The 18,550-nt window shown below is 49.6% G+C and overlaps 7 protein-coding genes across 7 annotated transcripts; 4 read left to right on the forward strand and 3 right to left on the reverse strand.

Moving 5' to 3' along the window:
• Nucleotides 1-33: 33 nt before the first annotated feature.
• Nucleotides 34-1,218, reverse strand: STEHIDRAFT_163666 (uncharacterized protein; the record flags this gene model as incomplete). Its single annotated transcript, XM_007311372.1, has 2 exons — nt 34-720; nt 808-1,218. 2 exons carry the CDS (start codon nt 1,216-1,218, stop codon nt 34-36), a joined length of 1,098 nt encoding a protein of 365 aa, XP_007311434.1.
• A 1,531-nt stretch (nt 1,219-2,749) lies between these two features.
• Nucleotides 2,750-3,371, forward strand: STEHIDRAFT_116522 (uncharacterized protein; the record flags this gene model as incomplete). Its single annotated transcript, XM_007311373.1, has 4 exons — nt 2,750-2,891; nt 2,970-3,105; nt 3,188-3,248; nt 3,351-3,371. The coding sequence occupies 4 exons, from the start codon at nt 2,750-2,752 to the stop codon at nt 3,369-3,371; spliced, it is 360 nt and encodes a 119-aa protein (XP_007311435.1).
• Nucleotides 3,372-5,219: 1,848 nt separating this feature from the next.
• On the forward strand, nt 5,220-5,819 carry STEHIDRAFT_135748 (uncharacterized protein; the record flags this gene model as incomplete). Its single annotated transcript, XM_007311374.1, has 4 exons — nt 5,220-5,361; nt 5,438-5,573; nt 5,645-5,705; nt 5,799-5,819. The coding sequence occupies 4 exons, from the start codon at nt 5,220-5,222 to the stop codon at nt 5,817-5,819; spliced, it is 360 nt and encodes a 119-aa protein (XP_007311436.1).
• Nucleotides 5,820-6,958: 1,139 nt separating this feature from the next.
• On the reverse strand, nt 6,959-7,435 carry STEHIDRAFT_69486 (uncharacterized protein; the record flags this gene model as incomplete). The annotated part of the gene is made up of 1 exon (XM_007311336.1): nt 6,959-7,435. One exon carries the CDS (start codon nt 7,433-7,435, stop codon nt 6,959-6,961), a length of 477 nt encoding a protein of 158 aa, XP_007311398.1.
• Nucleotides 7,436-11,063: 3,628 nt separating this feature from the next.
• Nucleotides 11,064-13,021, forward strand: STEHIDRAFT_106219 (uncharacterized protein). The gene is made up of 3 exons (XM_007311375.1): nt 11,064-11,643; nt 11,702-12,129; nt 12,237-13,021. The coding sequence occupies exons 1-3, from the start codon at nt 11,569-11,571 to the stop codon at nt 12,796-12,798; spliced, it is 1,065 nt and encodes a 354-aa protein (XP_007311437.1). The 5' UTR covers nt 11,064-11,568; the 3' UTR covers nt 12,799-13,021.
• Nucleotides 13,022-13,546: 525 nt separating this feature from the next.
• Nucleotides 13,547-14,950, forward strand: STEHIDRAFT_116526 (uncharacterized protein; the record flags this gene model as incomplete). Its single annotated transcript, XM_007311376.1, has 1 exon — nt 13,547-14,950. One exon carries the CDS (start codon nt 13,547-13,549, stop codon nt 14,948-14,950), a length of 1,404 nt encoding a protein of 467 aa, XP_007311438.1.
• Nucleotides 14,951-15,277: 327 nt separating this feature from the next.
• Nucleotides 15,278-16,939, reverse strand: STEHIDRAFT_126484 (uncharacterized protein). Its single transcript, XM_007311377.1, has 7 exons — nt 16,826-16,939; nt 16,615-16,753; nt 16,421-16,534; nt 16,291-16,354; nt 15,990-16,220; nt 15,896-15,925; nt 15,278-15,812 (listed from the first exon to the last, which is right to left on the reverse strand). The coding sequence occupies exons 1-7, from the start codon at nt 16,900-16,902 to the stop codon at nt 15,550-15,552; spliced, it is 918 nt and encodes a 305-aa protein (XP_007311439.1). The 5' UTR covers nt 16,903-16,939; the 3' UTR covers nt 15,278-15,549.
• Between the last annotated feature and the right edge of the window lie 1,611 nt (nt 16,940-18,550).

An 18,550-nucleotide genomic window follows, 5' to 3' on the forward strand; every position in this document is an offset into this window, starting at 1 on the left:
CAGAAAACAAGTGTAGAATTCAATGGCTACATACTAGTCGACAGCGCGTCTGTAATATCCCTTCACCTTGATCCTCACGAGTGTCGTAATTCCATAATGATCCGACACCGGCTGATTTATCTGCTCCGTTCTCAATGGACCGAGACCAGCCCTCAGTAGGATCCCCATCTCGTATTTCTCTTTATTCTCCCTATACAAAATCTTATCCAACCTAGCGCTCGGAAACTGACCCTTCGGGTGTACCCAAGTTACGCCGAGATCGCCCGGCTCCCTTTTCCTCTTTCCTTTCACGTCGAACGCATCCTTTAACCCCAACTCTGGAACCACGTTAACGTCCTCCGTTCGTAAAGCGTTCATATCCCCACAAAGTACCACTCCCGAAACCCATTTATCGCGATCGTCGATATATCGCTTCAGCCAATACAGCTGATCCATGCGACGGTGGACGTTCTCGGGAAGAGACTCGAGATGAGTGTTGATGATACGAAATGTACGCCCTTCAGCGGGTTTCGAGCTGATAGGGTCTGAGTTCGCTCGGGGAACGATGATGTCGACGACGAGTGCCGTTCGATGCATATTGGAGTTGGGGTACCAGAACATGGATGCACTGAAGATCGGGATAGAGCGATCGATGAGGGTTATGTTGCCGTAGGTAGCGCCGGTTGGCCATGTCTGTGGGCCTTCCGGGAAGACGGAAAACCTTTCTTTGATCCACGGAATCTGTGCAGGCGACATCTCAGAGTCAGCTGGTTTGTCCGACTGCCAAAATAAATAAATAAATAAGAGGAGGGGGTAAATGATACGCACCTTCAGAATCGTGCCGAATTGAATCTTGGGAATCTCCTGCAGAGCGAGGACGAATGGGACAGGTCTACCCGTAATGACGTCGTCGTCATCGTCCAGAAGGATGTCCTGGAGATATTCGACTACTGTTGCGCAGCGCTCTCCAAAATTGCGCTCTTCGTGCTGGAGATTCCACGATACGAGCTTGAATGTGTGTGGAAGGGATCGTTGTGGGATACCTTCGCTCGGTAATTGCTTTTTGAGATTAGTCCATCGCTTCAGGGACTTTGAATATTGTACACCTTGCATCTTGATGCAGTAGTCTTGTATCTTCCATACCCGACCATCGGGCCAGAAGCCCTGCGTGCGTCCGTACTCGTGAAGCATAGCTTTCGAGGTCAAGTTGGCCGATGGATGAGCGACGTCGACACTCATAAGGAGGTAAAAGTACGTACTGGAAACGGAGAGTCAAGGTTGAGAGGGAGACTCGAAGTGTCCAGCGTCTGCAATTGATAACCATCTTGCCACGCAGCAGAAGGTTCAAGGTCCGTCCCATGCGGACGGGACGCAAGAGTGGCAATAGTACGCCTCATGTTGTGGTTGTGGGGTCAGATACTCTCCGGGTGGACCATTTGAGCCAGGATAAGGCAGGGGTATGACCGATTCAATGACCCAGAAGCCCGGGCGTTTTGCTCGTGGGCCACTCATGAAGTACATGGAGCGCAAGCTATTGGCATGAGGCGATATCATTGTGTCTTCTCATCTCTCTCGGTGGCTGCTATACCCACGCCACTGAATGTGGAATCTGTTGGTTATTTTAATTTGATTGTAACACCCCTGATCCCAGCTCGTAGGCCGGCCAGCCACAGAAAAGCCCATCAAAACGGCAAACGATAGCGGTCTGTATGCTCGCGAGAGAGGGCCGATCTAGATAATGATGTAGGTATGTTTACAACATTCAAGGGAAAGATATACAGGAAAGGTATCGTTCTCTGGAGAGTAAGGTTGTCGATTATCGTGCCCATGATGAACTTATTCTGTTCACTCTCATGACTAACTTGTCTACCCGTACTTTCCCGAGTAGAACTCGCTCGGGCAGGTCGCCGGATATGTTCGGGTGCACAAGCTTGGGTAAGCACTTTTATGTCAGATCGTTTCGGTGTCTCATGTTTTGTTTTCATTTATTCATCGTCGGCCTTGTTTTCGAACCCTCAGCGACTGAGTATTACCGGTCAGGTCTCGACTAAGTACTACAGATAAGCCTGATCTTCGGTTTTTCAGTGTGGAGCTTGCTGTGCCGTACGTCTTGTGCAAGTAAGTAGCCTTGAAGTTGCCTTGAAGTACCATACGCTTGGCATGAACCATGATCGTCCGTTATTTGGATGACGATTTATTTGGAGCTTTCTCTGTAGACTTTTTGCTATATATAAGGCACCTTTGTGAGCACAGGCGGAACGAAGACACCCCATCACTCACCGATACAGCGTAAGTGTACGATACTACGTACGGCCAATTATTTTCTTGCTAAACCGAAGGCATCGTTGGCGACCCTTGTCATCGTGTTTAGCGTGCCAGTCAGTAGCGTATAACGTGCACCAATGTCATGAAGAAAATGCACGGATCACCCGCCCCTCTACGCCCTTGTTTCGTGTACATGATGTATTGATCGACTTAGCATTCATTCTACTGCTACATAGCGCTGTGGACGTTTCTGACCTGTGTCCTCAGTAGATTATGGCCCACATATAGCCCACATATACGATCAACGACTACAACACAGACGGATCAGCTGACATGACAACGATGGTTCTTGATCCATTGCGATGCACATCGAACTTGACGTTTATAAAAACGACTGATTCTTCAGGCTCAAGGCATATTGACAACGCTCCGCCAAGCCCACTCAACCAAACACCAAGAACCAATAAGCTCAACATCGCACTTAGTCCTCACAAACTCAATCAAAATGCAATACTTCTCTTTCATCTCGCTCGCCTTCACCGTTCTACTTACCTTCCAACACGCTGCCGCCATCTGTCCGGGATACAACTACGGGGTGGGTAGCGCCCAGGACCAGGGAAAGCTGGGCGACTCAAAGGTCACTCGTTGTATGTCTCCTCCTCCTCTATTATTGTCTTCGCTCGCATAGGCATATATGGAATAATGATGTTACCTGTTATCTCCAGGGAACATCTACGACGATGGCTGCAAAGTGGTCGACGGGTTAACGACGACCACGAACCCGTGTGACTCTGGGACGTTCTCTTGCACAGGATCACCGGTCACGTTCAACGGATACAAGAGCTCGTTTAATGGACAGCAGTCAGTGGTTTTTCACTTGCTTTCACCCTCGTATGTTAGCCCCGTCCTAAATGACTTTGGATTGGAACGTACTGTCTCGCAGGTACGCCTGTCGCCCCGACGCGAACTCGGGTAATTGTGGGGGAGACTCTATTTCTGTCTGTGTAAGTCGATATCTCTCGTTTATCTTTTCATATATTGGTCTGGTGCATTTCCGTCTGTTCGATTGGAAGCTCACATAGCTGCATTATCCCATTTCTATATAGTGTCGCAACAACGGTAGCTAAATGTTGTGCAGCCGAGTATGATTAGCTCGTTGTGGGCATAGAAATAATGGCGAGTATGCAGTGAGACCTGTTGAAATTTGAGGAAGTGAGATGGAAGCGGCAGGAGGTTAGATGTCAATGATGAGGTGGTGAGGTCGAGAGGTTTGTGAAAGAGATGACTTAGGTTGTGGATGGATGATGGATAATGTGTTGCTATCATGGCGAGCAGATACAACAGTACTAAATACGATGCCCTACACGGACGTAACCATGGCATTACATAGCCTATTTTACTCTCCCAAAGTGGAAGCGTATAATAAGCCGCCTGTCCTGACTCGGCTTTCTCGAGATGCCGCTGCCATCTGGAGATCTGACTTGGATCCAACGACGATTCAGCGGAGACGCAATCGGAGAAGTCGGAGGAATGAGATAGGCATAGTGAGCAGGAGGCATTTGAGCGCGCGGACTTAGACTGTGGACAGTATGAGTGGAAAACAAAATAATGGTTAGCTGGTCTTCTGGAAGTAAGTACTGTACTCTACGTCCCAGCACTTAGATGACGCATACATAACGTGGGAACTCCAATTTGGCGAGAGACTCGCGCAAAATTGGCGGCAGCGATGGGTCCCTTGGGACACTGGACGCCGCCTAAGATCTGAGAGGTACAGTACGTGCATGAGACGGACCCATTGGGCAAACAGATGCCGAGCGTCGTTCAGTTGTAGTTCGGATGGTATTCAGGTATAATAGCCTGAGTGTCCAGCAATGAAAAGGACGTGCGCAAGTAAACTAGGGAACATGAGGTCTTGAAGGCCTCTCTTCAATTCGAGCTCGAGAGAAACATCGCGGAAGGAGCAATGGGTGAGCAAGCGCCACTGATGAGCGGGGCCACACGTCGGCTCATCCCGGTCCGGCTGGACGGCATGCGTTCAAATTTCAACTTCGCTTCACTTCTCCGATATCGATCTCAGCCTTTTTTCTCTTCGTTGTTCTCTGGTTTGTCACCCAGCTTTTGACAAGTACCGAGGAGCTTTCTGGCTTATTCTCCTCTCGTCTGCTGTGGATGCTCCTGCTCTAAATAGCAGGCAATTCGTACGAGGTCTAGTACTAGCTTGGCAATACTGAGAGATCTTCCAAGCAGAGAGCGATGCACGAGTGAAGGCTTGCTCCTGTGCACTTCCTGTTATTGAAACATTGATGTATTGACCGCTCATAACGCTACCTGTTTGGACGACAGGCAATACGTACCAATCCGCACTCGACGAGCATGTCTGCCAAGGATAAGCCATTGGTGTCGGCAATGGGTACGCAGGTGCATGTTGCATGCTGTATGCACGCACCAACGCTAGCTCTGGGTCAGAAATGAGACAAGGTAATCCCACAAAGTCCCATCCACACATCCTGTTTACCTACATACTTGCATTCATTGTTCACCGCTAGGGCGCCCTCGTGCTGTGCACGACCTACAGAAATATACGGATCACCCGCCTATCTGCACGCCTGACCTGGGTACATATCATCGGCTGATCGATTTACAGTATTGGCATCAGCGTTCCTCTACTGCTAAAGCAGTATCTTGGTTGGTATGGTCCTCTGTTCGCGGTGGGTAGTGGCCGTGTGCACTTAATATCACGAACATAGGCAATGCAGAAACTAACTTAGGAGCAGCGAGCGACAGATCAACGGACAGGAGGTTCGTCCTGATTTGATTTTATGGTTAAATCATGACTGTCGGCATCGAAGTATATAAACCATCGAAAGTGCTCCTGCAAAACTCATTCTCCAAGCTCCTCCAAGCTCGCTCAGTGTTGCGCAACAACACCCCCTTTGTCGCACATCATCTACAAAGCTCTTCTTGACTCCCTGAAAATGCAATACTTCTCCTTCCTCTCTCTCTCTCTCTCCCTCCTACTTGCCTCCCAGCACGTTGTCGCCATCTGTCCTGGCTTCAATTACGGGGTCGGTAACGCCCAGGACCAGGGCAAGCTCGGCAACTCAGAGGTCACTCGATGCATGTCTACCCTCGTTGATTATCACCTCCCTCACATATGCATATATGAACTCACAAATTTTCACATCGCTTCTAGGGAACGTCTATGACGATGGCTGCAACGTCGTTGACAGTCTCACGACGACGACGAACCCGTGCGAGTCCGGAACGTTCTCGTGCACCGGTTCGCCGATCACATTCAACGGGTATACGAACACGTTCAATGGCCAGCAGTCAGTGACATCTCCTTTCTCTTCTTTTTTCTCGTGACGTTTATGCTCAATGACCCCGAACGTAACTTCAGCTACGCATGTCGCCCTGATGCGAACTCGGGAAGCTGTGGAGGCGATGTTATCTCTATTTGTGTAAGTCTCTTTCTCACTTTCTTCCTGCTTAGACATTCGTTAAGCTGTCTCGGTCTCACACTCTGCGACTTTTTTTTGTCTCATGTTATACAGTGCCGCAATGACGGGAACTAAGTTTTATCTTCGGTACTGGGTATCTACTTCATGGGCTAGTCTGGCTCTCAGGGTTATTATACAGTCATGCGGCAATGACCTTTCTTCGTAATCATAATGATACATAATGTCGTGAACTCAGTCACTTTGTAAGGCCGATGAATACACGCTCTTACCTTCAGTTCTTAGGTTGACCTTCCAACCAACGTTCCTGTCATACCGGATCGGTCTTCGGTACTATAATATCATGTTTTCTCTAGAATGTCAATCTAGCTATGTGCGACGGCTTCTGTATAGGGTAATGTCTCCATAGTTAGACGTGACCCTCATTCTATCCCTCATTTCATCATGATAATGACCTCCGCAGTCCAGAGACTGTGTCTGCAATATTATCTTACTCTTATGATGTGCGGTGAAAGACTCAGTGTATATATCACATATGGTCGAAGTGATATACTAAGTCATTGTGGAGTACTATACTTACAGGCATAAGGCATGTTGGGATGATTGAGAGACGAACAAATGAACAGATAAAAACAAAACCATGTGAAGTATACTTATACTCGTGAACGTATATTTTTGGAAACTGACGTATTCCGCCGTACCATATCTAGTAACATCTCAAATTTTGCAGCACAGCTAGGAGACCAAGGCCAGAAAAGATCGTAATTTCCGCCTTTGAGTGGAGGTAGTAGCGAAGTTTTCACCGCCGACTAGTATGTTACGGACAGGAGGGCTTCCACTGCTATATGAATGTATTGCAAACTGCAAAAGATTTACCATATGACTAACGACAGAATCGACGACGTCCACACGATTGTACTGTGTGTATGATGGCTATCAGCATGGTTTAAAAGGGCTCGAACTGCCAGCGGCATAATGAAAGGTAAAGAAGAGCGGAAAGAATAAGGTAGCTATAAAGATGAGTCTCGAAAGAAATAGAGACTATCGTAATGGTAACCAGTCGGAAGATAACTGAAATAGAGATTGAGGAGAGTGTTGTCTTCTGTAAGAAAACAGAAGGATAAATTTCAAGCTTGCGCGGCATATCTTGTGAGCGGCTCTCAAAGAGCCGCGCTTCCGCTAACGGGTCGAATAAGCAATTGAATCAGGGTGGAATATATGCATCGAACTCACCTTGCTGAGACAGTCACGATATTTCAAGCCGGTAGGATATATCCCACGATGCCCTCATCCGCAAACCCTCCCTCGACCACACCATCGTATTCCTGCTCATTGGCGGTATAGAAGTAATCCGTTCCGGCAGCGCCGTACGTCCTGAACAGTGGGATACTGTCACAGACCTGGTCCGCGTATACATATCCCGCTATTCCCTCGCGGTTGTATCCCAAGTTCACTATAGCATTGTTCCACTCAGACTCGGAGGTCGTATAGAAATGGTCGAATGCCGTGGTGCTGTAGGCGCGATAGAGCGGCTCCGATTTGATGTAGGGGCAAGCGGACTCAGCGGTGAGGACTCTTCTCGTGATCCCCTCGGCGGAGTAGCCGAGCTGGTTGACGGCGTTGTCGAGCTCTGTGACAGAGGTGGTGTAGAAATGGTCGACGGTGGGGCCGTTGTAGGCTCGGTAAAACGCGGTAAAAGCGGATTCTGGGTCGCAGAAGATATCGCCCTGCATTGACGAGGAGATGAGTAGGTGTAGTCAGAGATCGGAAATCAGAGAGAACCATTACGAAGAATCTACATACCTCGTCTGCGCGGCGCGAAACAGCAATGGAGGGTGCTCCAGCCGGTAAGACAGCAGCCGAAGGTTGAGAGGCTGGGTCGATGGCTGCTGAAGGAGCAACAGCAGCGGAAGGAGCTGCAACCGAATCCACTGCAGCTGAAAGAAGAACGGCGGCCCAGGGAGTCGGGGTTGCAATGACCTGGGCCAGTGATGTGGCGATAGCCACGAGAGAGACGAAAGTATGCATGATGAGAAGATTTATCACTGGAGGAGGATGCTCGTCGACAGTGTGAGGGATATCGACCCCACTCACGCGCGGTACTTATAGTCCGGTAAGGCCATAAGAGGGATGGTTCACACCAAGGTGCTGTTCACACTGCATCGAGAGGAAAGTTCAACATTTCGGAGGCATACGGCGATGAGCTACTACGCTCAACGGCATTTTGGGCTGGTTGTTCCTTCTATTGAAGCGCACTTGGTGTGGGAACGAAGTGAAGTGAATCATCTCCACGTACACACATGTCTTAGCATCAACAAAGGCTAAAATTCCCAGTCCAGAAGTCCGGTGTAGAGGGCTTATAGATCATGCATCGCCCACAATGAAAATTCTTGTCACATCGACGAGTTCCATGTCATCGCCGACATTGAAGAATAGTAGCTAGAACCTCGAAATGTATGTTTCAAAAGACCGGTGTGGTAAATTCCATTGTTCGCGGAGTCTACAGAAGAGCGCCAGTCAGCACGTTAGAATCATGCATCACGTCGGATATCTTCTTATTCATATAAAAGTGAGCGACACTCACATCACCTTTAACAGGGCGTGAATTTCGGCTCTACCAGAGCTGATGAGAATATTGTTGGGCCTTGAATACCCATCGAAGATAGTAAGAGAAGAACTGCCGTGTTAACGCTCAGCCAGCATTGAGTGCGACATGCTACGAAGATATTTGTTTGCATCTTTCCAGTGGGATTTGAGTCATTGTCTGTCGAATCGACAGAAAGAGTCTAAGGCCATGGTTGATGATACGTCGGTGTCTACGTCCACGCATTATCCTGATCAATTCAGGTTGAGCTCCGAGGATTGGCGCATATATTCTGACATGACCTTACAATTGAATATTGATGGACTTCCCGCACCCAACCCCTTCCATTCTTCCGACTATGCTTTCCCTGGATACCTCGTGATACCGGAGGCGACGTAGACCGCCAATGTATGTATATCCCCGTACTTCCATTTGATACAGTGCCCGGATATGTCAGTCCCTGCTTATATCTGAGAGTGAACGAGGCTCCCGCTCTCCTCTAGTCCCATACCTGCACAGCGCCAGAAGTACAGACCCGGAGAAGCGTACACAGTATCCCCAGGGTAGCATGGAAGATAGCAATAAAGCAGTACGCGTCGCTCGGTAGTCTCATGCTTCCGACGACACGCAACATAACGAATGCCGTTGTAAGTCAACGGATATTCAGTCGCTCCAGAAAGTCGAGAACTGGAGGAAATGCAAGCTGGGGCCGCACTGTGGGATGACAGACGCGGTCGAAGGGCACATGCTGAGAGAAAATATCGCGAGCGGTAAGATCGAGATTCTGATGGGAATGATATACGCAATCGCGAATGGATGTAGATGAAGTACGTTGCCATAGGCGAGGGGGAGCATTCATCTCATCACTGCAACCGTCGACGAACGCGTCAGGCGCGGTATCTCTATGTTGAGGAATATTAGGTTAGGGCACTCGCTGATGCATTATGTAAAATGGTCGACAAATACATAAAAGAAAGGTGGAAGTGACGAAGTGTGGTCGGTAGATATCCAACAGGCAAGGAGAGGATAGGTGTCTAGTTCGTCAACGTGAGCGACCCTGTCGTCAGATCTGTGGAGAGGATTGGGGGAGGTTTATGATGCTCTGAAGGTATGCCAAATACCTAGTATCCAGTGACGGCATTGAGAGGCAAGACGCCAAAATCTAAAAGCTTCAGTGAAGGCAGTGACCGAGGGGGTTGTTCTGTGGGCTCTGACCAGGAAACAAGTGCGTGTACGGACAATGCGTCAGGGATAGAAATAATCTCTTCCGGTGATAGCACACTCAAGGTCATTGGATATGGATAGGATCGAGCTGGCCATCTACTGCGACTACTCGTCGACTAGGTGGCAGAACTCCACCACAGTTTGTGGCGGAAGGTGAAAATGCGACCAGAGACGAGGTGTGCTGAACGCCACCTCGAGCCACAAACGACATATCCTGGTCAAAGGAAAGGGCATCTCCAGTGGGTTATTTCTAGCAGGCTTTCGTCGTCTGGAAGAGCCGGGACGAATACCCTGCACAGGACCTCGAAGGAGACGTCTGGCTAGGCGATGGCTGTTGGCTCATTCGATGGCATCCAGATCGTATGATGCTGGCGATAGCAATCATGTTTTTCCATCATTGCTATGAGATAGGGATGATAAGGACAGGCTGGAGCAAGAGAGCTAAGATGATGGCTACGAGCACATCGTTGGAAGTCGCTAGTAAGCGCCAAAACACAGCGCACGGACCATGGTCTGTGCGCAAATCGTCTACTCTCGGCAGTTGCCGGTGAACTGGGAGAGTGACGGCTCTGGGTACCCTCGAACAACCCTTCAAACTACGAGCTTCAGTTTGGGTATAGATCTTGTCAAGATTCGATAAAGTGACAACTCCCTACGTACTGTCACATTAACCCGTCCATTGGAACCTTTTAGGTATAGGGAGACGCGACTCCATCCCCGAACATATGCAGCGAAGTGTGCCACCTGCCAATTCATCTTATGCACACGGAGCCTAAAACAGTATGTACGTTCATCGAGGCGGGCACAGGGAGGATCTGTGTGGAAGCTTGTGGTCTGAAATGACCGTTCACCCGTAATGTGATCTCCTATACTTCCTTGTTCGTTTCACCCTCTTCCCTGATTCACGATCGCTCTACGCTATGTTCGTCCCTGATGATGCTTACATCTGTTCGCACAGACTTCTACACTGATATGATGAGTCTAGCTGGCTACAAACTTGCTTCATTGTGCGCTGCAGATCGCCCGACTTGTTTCGCCATGACTTTTTGGACTGCATTTGCTGGACCTTTTGGGAAGAGCTCATTACGGCTATTTTTCGAAACACAATCGGCAGGCAGGGTATCTCTCTGTGCGCCGTTTTGCTTTCATTTCCGTGTGCGTTTAAATATCCCCATCTTTGTTCCGCTCCAATCTGTTCCGTTCGCTTTCGGAGCACCGCATCCGGATATCCGAATGAAGTTGGTAGCGAAACCTTGAGCCAATCCTGCATACAAAGTGCCCTGCGACCGTGTATCAGTATTTGGCCTAGTATGCATCCGGCTGCCCTCTCCTTCCATTGCCTATCTCGCACATAGGTTTTTTCCCGTTGAAACTCGCTGCTCCATTATCTTATTGTCTCAACTCGAGCGTGTCCTGATCATCCATCCATCGGTGGTCGCTTGTGCACCGCACCTCGTGCTCACGAGCGCTGATACTTAGACTGTGGAAAACCGAGACCGGTCGTTCCTGACTTATTGTTCTATTGTTATTGTCGTTTGGCGCGTCATGACCTTGTTCTGTCAAGTTTTTGTAAAAAGGTAACTTCACGTTCATCAGCTCGGGGAGACTGTATAGCCCCTCGGACCTCGGGGCTCGGAAGTACGCCCACCACCGCCTTTTGCTGCTCCCTCCGAGTACGCAGGTTTGACTGTACTCGGATACCGTGAAGACATCCCTGGCAGCGACGCAACGGTCTCTGACAAGTCGTTTGTCAGCGCCGGTGTTACGGCCTTACAGTGGGGGAGAAGATACTAATGAAACTCAATCGCTCATCATCATCTCTGCATCTACCTCATCTCCGCTGTGTCTTGTCTCAGATGAAACTCTCTCGGTGGCAGATAGGTCACGCCGATGGTGCGTATACCGTCTAGCACTGTGCTTTTATATTAATACCTTGGAGTGGGGTGGGCGCGAGGTTTTGGCACCCACTTCGCGCCGTTTTTGCGCCCACTTTCGCTACTGCGAACTCCCTACGTGCTTTACGCTCCTACGACCTCGACGACGACGACGAAGACGAAGATGGCCCTCTTGCACGTTTTGTATTGGACTTTGCGCTATGCGCTTCCGAATGTCTTTGCTGCCTCGACGCCTCTAGTGAGTTCGCCTTCATGATACCTAATGTAGACACGAGGCTCAATTACTTCACCTTCAGGTGGTGGAGGATCTTGCGCACATTCACATTCACGACCATGCACCGAAGTATAGTCACGATTACGATCATACCAATATTCACGACCTCCCTCCACCAGCTTTTAACCAAGCCTATATGTCCGTCTCCGCCCTCGAAGCAGGTCTCGTCGATCTTCCGTCCCTTCTCACGGTTTCTGACGCCACACCCAACGAAATTCACACTGTCCCCTCTCTTGCTTTCCTTCTAACGCACTCCCAATCCGGAAAACGCATCGTCTTCGATCTGGGTCTTAGGCGCGATACGGAGGCGTATGCCCCGTATGTGCAGATGATGATCGATAAGTGGATGCCCGTGACTGTACCGCAGAATGTTGAGGAGAGTTTGAGGATGGGAGGGTTGGAAGCCAGCGAGGTCGAGACGGTGGTCTTGAGCCACTTACATTTCGACCAGTATGTCCTAGCCTTTCCTCCTGTACTTCATTCTCCACCACATTACCCTGCTGCGCCCTCCGATAGTCCTCCAGTTGATTGACTGTCTCGCTTCTTTTATCATATAGTATCGGTGATCCTTCACCTTTCACTAATGCCACCTTCCTCGTTGGCGCTGATGCCAAGCCCCAAATCACGAATGGCTATCCTATCAACCCCACTGCCTCCGAAACAACGACCTGCCTCCCTCTTTCCCGCACGAACTTTCTCCCACACTCTCTCTTCGACATTTCCATCGGTCCCTTCCCCCACGCCTACGACTTTTTCGGCGACGGATCACTCTACATTATTGATGCTCCAGGGCACAACGCCGGTCATATAAATATCTTGACGCGGACGTCGGAAACTGGTGGATGGATATATTTGGCGGGGGATTCGGCTCATGATGTGAGACTGTTGACGGGTGAGAGGGAGGTTGCGGAGGTTGAGCAGGGCGGTAGTGGGCAGAAGTTGTGCTTACATGGTGACAAGAAGAGTGCGGAGACGCATATTCGGAGGGTTGGTGAGCTGATGAAGAGGAAGAGGAACGACGTGCATGTGCTCATCGCTCATGATTGGGAGTGGTACGAGAAGGAGAAGAAGACGGGCGGGAAGGCGTTCTGGCCTGGCGTTATTCCAGCGATGGCGTGAGGCTCAAGAGCGGAGGATTGGAAGGCAAGGCCTTGATTTTAGTATATAAGTTATTCTCATTCGTTCTTCATGCTGATCCGGCGAACTTCGTTAGCGCTGGTGATTTTGGTTCTGTGATAGATGCCTTCGTTCTTCTACTATTACTTTTTAATGCTCGTTCACAGCACTCCGTATTCTAAATCCATAGTATGTTCGACCTTCGACGTTTAATAATGCTATTCAGTTCGATCCTTCCGACGAACGTAGAGGTTTTGTTGAAGATTATAGTAGGAGGTAGAAGGAACCCACCACGCAGAGTTCGATGGCGTGTGCGTGTGAATATAGCCGGCTAGAAGCGGAGAGAACGCTTGAAGTTCGAGCGCTTATCGCGATTCTCTCATAGACATCCAGCTTGCGATCATACTCCTCTTTGCTCTCTAGAGTGTTATCCTTGTACTGTTACTTTCCTTCCACATAGTGAAACTCGTGCACTAACCTCAGGTTTACCTGCAGGCTACAACCACCCAGCCCCAAGGCGGAAGATTTATGTGGCTATTGGGTGACTTTCCGTAGGGAGTCTGTGCACGTTCTAGAGGCCTAGAACACAGAAAAGAGGCTCAGGTCGAGTTTTGATTGGCTGAGAGCCTTGTATTTGTGCTTCTGTGCGTCAAGAAACGCTCCTAGACTGCTACGGAAAGTCACCCATTCCCCTTACATAGACCCGTCTGTGACCGTGTTATCTGATTTCTCTCTCCTCCAAAGCCTCTCCATGTCGGTCTCGCGAATCCCATTTGAGATCTGGGGCAAGATCTTTCTCTTGTCTGTACAGGTCCGCGATAACAAGCTACCGAAACTCCACCCGGACGAAGGTCCACTCCTCCTTCTAAGAATCTCCCGAACGTGGCGAGACGTCGCTACCAAAAGTCCTCATCTCTGGACCCATCTCGCGATACCTTACAAAGATGACAAGCGTATCATTCCACTACTTCGCATGTGTCTCGCCTTTTCAAGCCCGCATCCGTTGACTATCAGCCTAGTCGGCCTTGTCTATGAAACTGAGCGGTCTGAGGCCGTCGAGCCCCAGTTTGTCAACGCGTTATGCGCTCACGTAGATCGTTGGAAGAGCATCCGACTACGTCTATGGCACGATTCCTCTGTACAGACTCTTTCTACTCACATGAAACGCTACGCTGACATCTTCCTAAAGGACGACCACGATCCAATCCATTCCACAGAGATATTTGAAGTTAAACCTTCCAACAACTGCGACCTCCATACGACAGACGACGCAGTCTCTAAGATTTCGCATGGCGCTCAGTTCTTTCATCTTCGCCTATCATATCCTTCGACAGATCTAGTTGTCCTACGCGAATTCCTCGCGAGCCTATCCGCCATTCGCACTCTGACCTCTTTAGACATCGATGTTCCCTACATCAGGCCGGTTGCCTCACTCTTTGACGGCGACGACGATATGCCTACGCCACAACAGTGTTTCCTCTACCTTCGCTCATTAAATATAACCACCGATACGCCCGTTGCGATGGAAAAGATTGTGGCTTTCATCTTCCCGCCAAATCTCCAGTCCATCAGAGTCGCCGTCACCGATATCGATGGTTGGTATAGTTTCAATGATCTTACCCAGAGTTTGCAGTCCCTGCTACGTGGATGCGCGTCTTCACTCGAGACCGTCGGTCTCAGTAAATTTCATGATTTTGTGCGAATTACGCCGACCTTGATGTTCGAGATGCCTTGTTTGAAGTCAATCATATTTCGAGAGGCACTAATTGTGGATGAGTACGTTGAAATCTTCGAAGCATTTACGCTCTATTTCTCTCCCACTGGACGCTTACGTGGGGAGAATATCACAACCCTGCAGCACTTTCAACTGGACGTCGTAATGCCTCTCATGACAATCCAATCCGACTCGTTAATCCCACTCACTGTAAACGAGGCGTTCTTCGGTGCGCTGGTGAATATGATTCGCTCGCGATCAGTAGATCTCCCGGATAACCCCACAACTTTCGATGGGCGGAGAGTCCAGCCATTACTATCATTGAGTCTCGGTCCTGGGATGATGGAGACATACAGGCTTTGTAGTGCCCATTTCAGTGCTTCCACCAGGGAACGATGGGACTCTATCTCGGGTCTCATACAAGAGGTGTTGATGGATTGAGAATGAATTATCTGTGTCGATTCGTGAAGGTGAGTGGGTTCGTATCGGCACGCTGATTATATACCCATCTCACATTTTGATTTTGGGGCGCTAGACTACTCATAGGATGTATAACACCCAAACGTGAACGACCGCGTTCCTTCGTATGAAAGGCTACGGACACAATTTTTCCGTGGTTAAACTCAAAGTTATGTATGTAACGGTCGTGCAGTACATCATGCTACCGATGACATTTTCAGAGCCTGACATAGGCTAGCTCGTGCCTTTCGAGACATTTGTGTTCCATTTTTACGCGTGCACTTTCCTTGAATACACCCCAGCATGTTTCCGAAACGCGATTCTATTCGTATCGTACAACAGGAGTCCTTCAGCACGATGTTGAATAGATCGGTAGGCTTCCGTCCACGAAACCCAATCTACACAAAGCAGCGAACTTAGAAGTATATAAATATGAGTCAAATCCAGGCCCTTAGATAGTACCGCACTCCCTTCACCCTCCACCCATCGTCTTTACACCCCCGACACCTGCCTGGCACTCAGCCCCCGCAGAACTCCATTGACACCTCACAAAGTGGAATTGACCTCTTCGATCAACTCCTTCACGCCGACAGATGCGCCCGCCGGAGTCTCGAACTTCGCGCTGACGTGGGCAGCAACGAGGCCCAAACGAATGAAAACAACGGCGGGGAGAACAAAGACATACCCTGCCACGGCCGATAAACGCTGCATTGCCCCGAGCTAGTCTTATACAGATCAGAGTTCGCCTCGATACGAGGTGAAACGTCGAAAGAGTCATGGGCTCGCCAGGAGTTACCGTTGAGCGGGTTTGTATTGAGAATTGAGGCAAAACAAGAACGATAGCCTGATCAATGTAGACGGTGAGATGATCGGACGAAGGGGATAAAGGCGAAGGTGATGGCGAGGAGAGCGAAGAGCGTGACCTACCTGGATCTTCCCAACGCTCAAGACTTCCGCCTATGCAGAGGGAAAGTAAGCGTAAGTCAGTGAATCGAATCGAATTACAAGAGAAAGCTATTACCATCTATATGCGGTCCCAAAGCGAACGTCGCATCGCCAGGCTGCCTAATCCTCAGTCTGTCATAGTACGAGATGGGAGTCTCCAGACTAATCTTCGACTTCGGGTCGCTGGCGTGCAACAGAGTAGCAAGAAGCCACTTGTGAGTAATGATGGCGTTGGGGTGTGTACGCGCGGCCGTCTGGGATCTGGAGTTATAGAACTCGTAGACCTGGATATTGTCTGCTGGATAGCCTATGTGGGACGAATCGGTGAGATGAGAATCCAGTATCGGATAGAAGGTAGACAGGTGGCACAGACGTACCACGAACATGATCTTTGTTAACCCTGGCATACTCAAGGATATCAGCCTTCCACTTGAGCGCTTCCTATCAACGAGGAAAATATTGTCAGTACGCGAACGGCCCTATATGCGGAGAGTAGTAAAGACACACCTCCTCAGATATGGCACCCTCAACAATCATCGTTCCTACAGCCCTCACCCTCTTCAAGACTTCAGGATCAACCTTTCCACTCTTGATCTGCTCGAACTGCACTCTTAGTATAATCTACAAGGGCAACAAAATGGCGGGAACACTCGTCTGTTAGTTATAATTCCTAAGTACAAGATGAATCCCCAGGGACTTACGTCAGGACCAGTGGCGGCGATTTCCTTGGTGGTGATTTTGAGCTCGTCAAGGACCTCACGCCAGGACTGGAGCATATTGTCTTTCCAAAGCTGCTTCTTGAGCTGGGCGAACCGTGGCTCGAGAACAACAGTATGACCGCTGTAGGGGTGTCCATGGCAATATAGCGTTACGATCTAAACGAATTGACGTCGATAACGGACGGGAACGTACGACAAGGACGCAAAAGCATCGCTGATATCGCCAGCACTCTTCTGAGCAGGGGTAGCCTTGGCCAAAGCCTGAGCCATCCCGCGCATTCGGGGGCCAAGAGTCGCGCGAACGCTAGTATGAGCGGAGAGAGACGCAATGGACTTCGAGCAAGTGAACATGGCTATACAAGTTGTCAACTCGAACTGGGGCTCCCGCGCAGAGTTCGTTCGTCTTATATACGTGCACACGACAGTATCTCATAATCCCGGGCGCAAGACACAAACTTCGAGCGAGCCTGGCCGGCGACCAGTAAGCTGACCGGCGACCAGTAAGCTAAATCAGCCATCGTTCTAACGGTTTCCAGTGATTACGAGGAACCCATCGTGACCTTCGAGTACGCGGTGGAATTACACGACAGATATCGTTCTTACGGTCTCAAGCGATGTGAGGAATCCATCGTGACCTTCGAGTGCGCAGTGAGATGACACAACTAGCCTTCGCGAGCACCGTTCAAAGACTGCCTGGTGGCGCGATTCCTTGGTCGTGGGCAAGAGTACATCCAGTGCCACATCCGAGGCTAATCCGAGAGAGGTTTCTCCGAGCGCTTTCCCTTCGATTGCGCGCAGCGATTGTTCCAGAGGAAACAACAAAGAATCAAGCACCTAACGGATGAACAATTCCTGTGAGCCCGAAGTGCGGACAGAATTACTTGTGACCATAGAGAAAGTACAGTTCGAGACGCAGGCATCAGAAACAAACGCTGATATCAAACCGTGGAGTACACAGAGACTTGATTAGATCCCATTGGCCACGAACAAGCTCTCCGGAGCATGTAAAGAAGAAAACATGATTGGATATAGATGTGGTGAAAGGAGGAGATCCGTACGGAGTACAAAGTGGACGGGCAGTGCCTATACAGGCTTGAGTGCCTTCAGAGTACAGATAGGCACCGAGAGCACAGACCTGCCAGGTCCTTCGAAACAGCTCACTCAAACCCGTTCAAATTGAGTCTATATCGAGCCAGAAGAGAAAAGAAAAAGGGGGCCGAGAAAAGAAGAAGAAAAAGAGACGCACTCAGCCACCTTCCCCGGGACATTCTGCGCCACCGTGCTCGTCCTCCTGCACGCCGCAGCTGTAGTCAACAACGTAGCGTATCACAGCCTCTATTCACAGCTCTCCCATTCGCCCATCAGGTTCACGAGTGAACGCGGCAGCTTCGGACAGAAAAGAGAGTATGCACAGGAGAGGAGGAAAGATGAGAGAAAATGATGTCTGAGAACCGCACGACAACCCATGGATTTCAGAGCGCAGTCTTCCTGGTGACCAAGGAAGGAGCCTGGGGAGCGATTGTTTGTAGATTTGAGGGTAGTTTTCATCCGCTTTTTCTGCAGCAGACTGATTGGGTCGGTGTACAGTTGACTGGGAGAAGATGTAGAAGAGCGAGATCACATGAAGCAGAGTAGTTAGGAGGCCGTATCACTTATTAGCAACCGTCACATATAACGATAATAAACCGGAGGAGCAGAGAGACTTGGGAGAGAGACTCAGAGAGAGACCAACGCGAGCGGAACACACCGACGCCACGTGATCCGTGGGAAGATCCATGCCTTCGCGCTTGATTTCTTCAAATTGGCTCTTCGTTAGAACCTGCACCTGCATAACTGCCTCCTACATCTATCACACGCCCTCGACGTCCAGATGGTCATTGAACCTGTATTCACCACTTAGCTTGTCCTTTTTTGATGC

Source organism: Stereum hirsutum (genome assembly GCF_000264905.1).
Source record: "Stereum hirsutum FP-91666 SS1 unplaced genomic scaffold STEHIscaffold_26, whole genome shotgun sequence".
Lineage (NCBI taxonomy): Eukaryota > Fungi > Basidiomycota > Agaricomycetes > Russulales > Stereaceae > Stereum > Stereum hirsutum.

Excerpts from the sequence above, each read along its gene's own strand:
- STEHIDRAFT_106219 (XM_007311375.1), top strand. The coding sequence starts at position 11,569 with ATGGCCCTCTTGCACGTTTTGTATTGGACTTTGCGCTATGCGCTTCCG. Across the intron at positions 11,644-11,701 it reads TTGCTGCCTCGACGCCTCTA|GTGGTGGAGGATCTTGCGCA; the intron begins GTGAGTTCGCCT and ends CTTCACCTTCAG. Across the intron at positions 12,130-12,236 it reads AGCCACTTACATTTCGACCA|TATCGGTGATCCTTCACCTT; the intron begins GTATGTCCTAGC and ends TTTATCATATAG.
- STEHIDRAFT_126484 (XM_007311377.1), bottom strand. The coding sequence starts at position 16,902 with ATGGCTCAGGCTTTGGCCAAGGCTACCCCTGCTCAGAAGAGTGCTGGC. Across the intron at positions 16,355-16,420 it reads AGGGTGCCATATCTGAGGAG|GAAGCGCTCAAGTGGAAGGC; the intron begins GTGTGTCTTTAC and ends CCTCGTTGATAG. Across the intron at positions 15,926-15,989 it reads TTTGGGACCGCATATAGATG|GCGGAAGTCTTGAGCGTTGG; the intron begins GTAATAGCTTTC and ends CCCTCTGCATAG.